This window comes from Amblyomma maculatum, unplaced genomic scaffold, assembly GCF_055883805.1.
Source record: "Amblyomma maculatum isolate TAMU_Amacu unplaced genomic scaffold, ASM5588380v1 scaffold_13, whole genome shotgun sequence".
Classification (NCBI taxonomy): Eukaryota; Metazoa; Arthropoda; class Arachnida; order Ixodida; family Ixodidae; genus Amblyomma; species Amblyomma maculatum.
In genome coordinates, this window is record NW_028146738.1 from 5,979,831 (window position 1) to 5,984,129 (window position 4,299).

Consider the following 4,299-nt stretch of genomic DNA (forward strand, 5'->3'; position numbering starts at 1 on the left):
CATCCCCCGCAAGCCCGCACATCAGCGCATCTATATTCGTTTTTCGTTCGCACAGCAAAAGACTGGAATGACTTGCCTGCCGACGTTGTGCTCCATACAGATCCATCAACGTTCAAAGCATCACTCGATGCAATATTATGCCCTGAAACCCACTCCCTCATGTAATACCCCTTCAATGGGGCCTTTGAGGTTGAAATAAATAAATAAAAAGTTTCGCACTTTACCACATGGGATTATTTGTCGATTCTTTTTAAATAAGCATTCTGGCGCTGATACTACCCTGTCAAGAAAAGCCAAGAACGATCGCATGCTTCCCGAGACAGATAGGCCCAGAGCAGGGATCATAGAACCGAAAGGTGAAATAATTGAAATACGCCGTTAAAGAGACAGAACAATATAACTTAGGTCTCAAATTTTTTTGGCGCAATGGGAAGATCGATGTCTAAAATGTTCGATTCTATAACAGTTTTGGGTAGAAACGCTGTAGAAAATTTTTACCCAGAATTTTTCGATCAGTGCATGCGCTCTTTTTTATGTAGTCCGATGCTGGAAACCATGAGCAGCGACCGCGATGACGACTAATGGTCGAAAAAAAATACGTCCCGAAAACAAATATAAATTTCACTCGCCAGGCAGTAATTGGTCATTTTTTGCTTGATAAATTTCACTCGCCAGGCAGTAATTGGTCATTTTTTGCTTGGAGTAACGTCCTTGTCAGTTTCAAACTCAAGGCTGTTAGGGCACAATAACGCACGCCTCGTAGACGAAAGTTTTACTGGGTACTATCATCTCTTCATTCACGGAATTCCAAACACTGTGGCGCCATCTAGTGACAAAACCTGAACGCAGGCCTCTCGCAGTGCGAAAGGAGGGGTGGTTTTTATTTAAGAACGCAGTTGATAGAGCGCGAAATATAATAAATTATGACAAGCACTCCTAGAAAAAAAAAAAAGAACAGTGTGCAGATGTAGTCACGTGGGGTTCTACACCGAAAGTAACAAGGTTTTTCCGCTAGATAGTGCCTGTGTTTATGTGGTTTTCAATGGCAAATTTAAATTGTAAAGCCTCTTTGATATTGTAGTGCTCAATATGTACTATATGAGACAAAGTTTTTCATCTCCCCCATAATCTCTTGACATATTTTGGCCAGTGTTCTGTCCCTTTAATACATGAGTATTAACGGCGACGTCTAGACACTGCTAGGGAATCACCAGCTCAAACAGGGTAACTGGGTTGACATTTGATAGCAAAGACAGTGTCTTCCGCTTTGTCTCGAGCGTCCTTTTCGCAATTCATATTCCCTTGACCTGCCGTGAAAGTGCTCGCATATACTCCTTGGGATCTTTTGTTTGACAAGATTAGCAGCATTAGCATTATGTCCACATGTATGACTAGAACCTGTAACTTTCGATTCATTTGGAAAAGAGCGAAGGAATATAAAAGTAAATAGTTGCCTATTAAGCCATTAATATTCCAGACGTGGGTAATTGCTATATACCGGTAATTACATTACATACATTTCTTGCGGCACTTCCGCGTTGTGCTACACTCCCCTCCATCAAAGGCTCCAAACTATTTCGCCTGCCCAGAGGCAGCAAACTATTTTACCTATGCAATAACTTGCCATTTCCAGCCATGGTAGCAAGGCAAACGCACAAGACATATTCATGAACGCCAGGTAGTTAACTCGTATTTGCAAATGCCTTTTCATCAGACAGCTTCCTCTCAGTTACGTCCAACACATGGAGTACAAAGCGCTGGCTACTGAACGCATGTCGAAACCAATCTTGTGTTATGGAAACTCCTGTCCTGGAAGGACCTATTAGAAGCGTTAAAACTGCATATCGCCGATTCACGACTCTAGGTATTTAAAGTTTAGGAGGCTCTCGTAAATTAAGACATTGGGCTGCGAGTATCCAGAACATGGCTACGTCACATTCCTCGTATTTACCATGCCGGCAAGTATTAATTATAATTGAGGAGAAACGAGGCCTGCATCGAGGAAGTAAATCTTTTTTCAATTCTCCCTAACCCAAACAAGAACATCTAAAGGTAATTCACGTGCAGAGCACCACATCATCCATCTGTCATTGGGCCGTGCCTGTGGAAACCAGAGAAATCTGAGTGGCACAAAGCATATATATGACGTCTTCTCAGATGTCAAGACAGCAGAAGACGAAGACCAGCGCAGGTTTCTTGGGAGAGGTGGGAGGGACTCGAGCGAGACAGGTAATTTTGGACGTGAACACTTCCTCGACAGGAGGCATATGCTGGACAGCTCCGGCATTGGTAGAAATTTCTTGAACATCTGTACATATGACAACACAGGTGCATTCCAGAACCGCCAACACACCTGTTTCTAGCGCCGTAGGGACCGCCCCACAGAAAGAATGGCTGGTATGAGTCAGCCTGAGCACAAGCCATGACCCGAATAGGTACACACTGCACGCAGCACAGCACTGTCTGTTTCAAGCATCAACTTCCGATGCCTCCAGCTCACCAAGAAGCCGCATCAGGTTGTCCAACCCCAGCAGGCATCCCGAGTCAGGACCACGGTGTCGGGTTGCGTCCCCTTCGTAACCTTCGTGCGTCGTGTGCGCAAAGTCAATCATCCGCACGTCCACACGGAGTGGGGAGGCATCTACAGATTCCATGCTGGATCTTTCTACCATGTTGCTGGAGTGGCTGTCGTCATCGTACGAGGACCCGTGGCTTTCGTAGATGACCAGCAAAGAGGAAGAGTAAAAACGAAACGAGTTCTGGTGCTCGATAGCACCGCGCAGCTCCAGCAACCGCTGTGTGACCAGTGGTACCAGGTTAGCACGCAGTCGGACCCCGTCGTGGAAGAACTGGCGCAAGCAGTCGCGAAGGCCGCGGTCGTCCAGCCGCCGGCCGTAGTACTTATCCCGGTACACAAGGTTGCCTGATTGGTACACCTGCATACCGCAGATGCGGACTCCCAGCGAAGCCGAGGTGCTTGCGGCACATTTGGCCATCTGGCGGTGGCGTTTTTCCTCCGAGGCGTCATCGCCGTGCTGCCGTGTTCCCATCTTGAGGTCGAGAATGCAAGGCCGGTGAAAGTGTGACACCACATTTTCCAGCAGCATGTAGTGGCTACCGCTCGAAGACTCCGGCTGACGTAGCAGTAGAAGCTCCTCGTTACAATTGGAGATTTTCACCCGGAGCTGCGAGGGGTCTTGGCTGCTGCACCATGGCGATTCATTCTCCTTTTCTTTTCCCTCGCTGCAGTGTCCGTGCAGCACCTGGATGACGCCCTTGTAGGCAGGCGTGAAGGGCTGCATCTCGGGCGGCATATGTAAGTAGAAGTGGAGCTCCCGTGGGATCAACGGCTTGCAAAGAGTGTTAGGGTCAAGCAGTAGCATACGGCTGTGACCCCCCACCTGGTGGACAAAGGGCAGCAGTACCGCTTCCGCGTCCCCACGACCGCCACCACAAGCCATGCTCACCAGCATCTGTCCCTTGTCAGCGGAGACTGCAAGCATAAGTCGTCTGTTCACACTGCCCACACAAGAAGAAGGGGGTGCGAAGCTCGTAAAGTGGACACTTCCACTTTGTCTTCGAACCCCCCCCCCCCCCTTCGTCTTTATTTTGTGGCATATATATAACATTGAATTCAAACCCCAGGCATCACTGTTAATTTATCTCTAAAGTCCCTGAAAAGGCAGCTAGGTCATGGGCAAGTGCTCCGTCCGTAAAAAGAGCCCGAAAAAGGTTATACTCGGCTGTTTCTTCCTTGCAACGAGCCTTTAAGGAAAAAAAATAGTTTTTTCACTGGTTTAGGAAGTCCATAAAGCAAACCTATCCTTGAATTTCATATAAGTTCAGTAAAACGATGAGTAGGACTAAGCAAAAGCTTCCAGACTGAGGTATCTGCTGAATCAAGATGTAATTCAGCTCGCTGTCGTTTTTACATGTCTAGGTTACTTGAAAAGGTCAACCACAAGGAATGCCTAGATTTTTCACATTCTCGCAAACCTCCTGATAATAGTGGAACAAGCAAGTGTGCGAGTTGCTGCATGCCAATAGCTTATACATATGAACTGCTGTAAAGTGACTCTAGAGAAATGACTGCAGGTACTGTAGTAGGGAATCCGAAGAACTATTGTGCAAATCACACTGACACAAAGGCAACGTGGGGTCACTTCTTTTAGTTGCACACTGAGTGCGTGGCGTTGTTGGAGGAGTTTTCAGAAACGGCTCTGCGTTCAAACACTGAGGAACAGTACGAACGGATCTAATAATACAAAACGCCTCACCAGTGCACAGTGAACCCGACAG

At 47.1% G+C, this 4,299-nt stretch overlaps 1 protein-coding gene across 1 annotated transcript; it reads right to left on the reverse strand.

Moving 5' to 3' along the window:
• Positions 1–2,468: 2,468 nt before the first annotated feature.
• LOC146172140 (inositol hexakisphosphate kinase 1-like) lies at positions 2,469–3,473 on the reverse strand. Its single transcript, XM_084585981.1, has one exon. The coding sequence runs from the start codon at positions 3,471–3,473 to the stop codon at positions 2,469–2,471; it is 1,005 nt and encodes a 334-aa protein (XP_084442107.1).
• Positions 3,474–4,299: the final 826 nt, after the last annotated feature.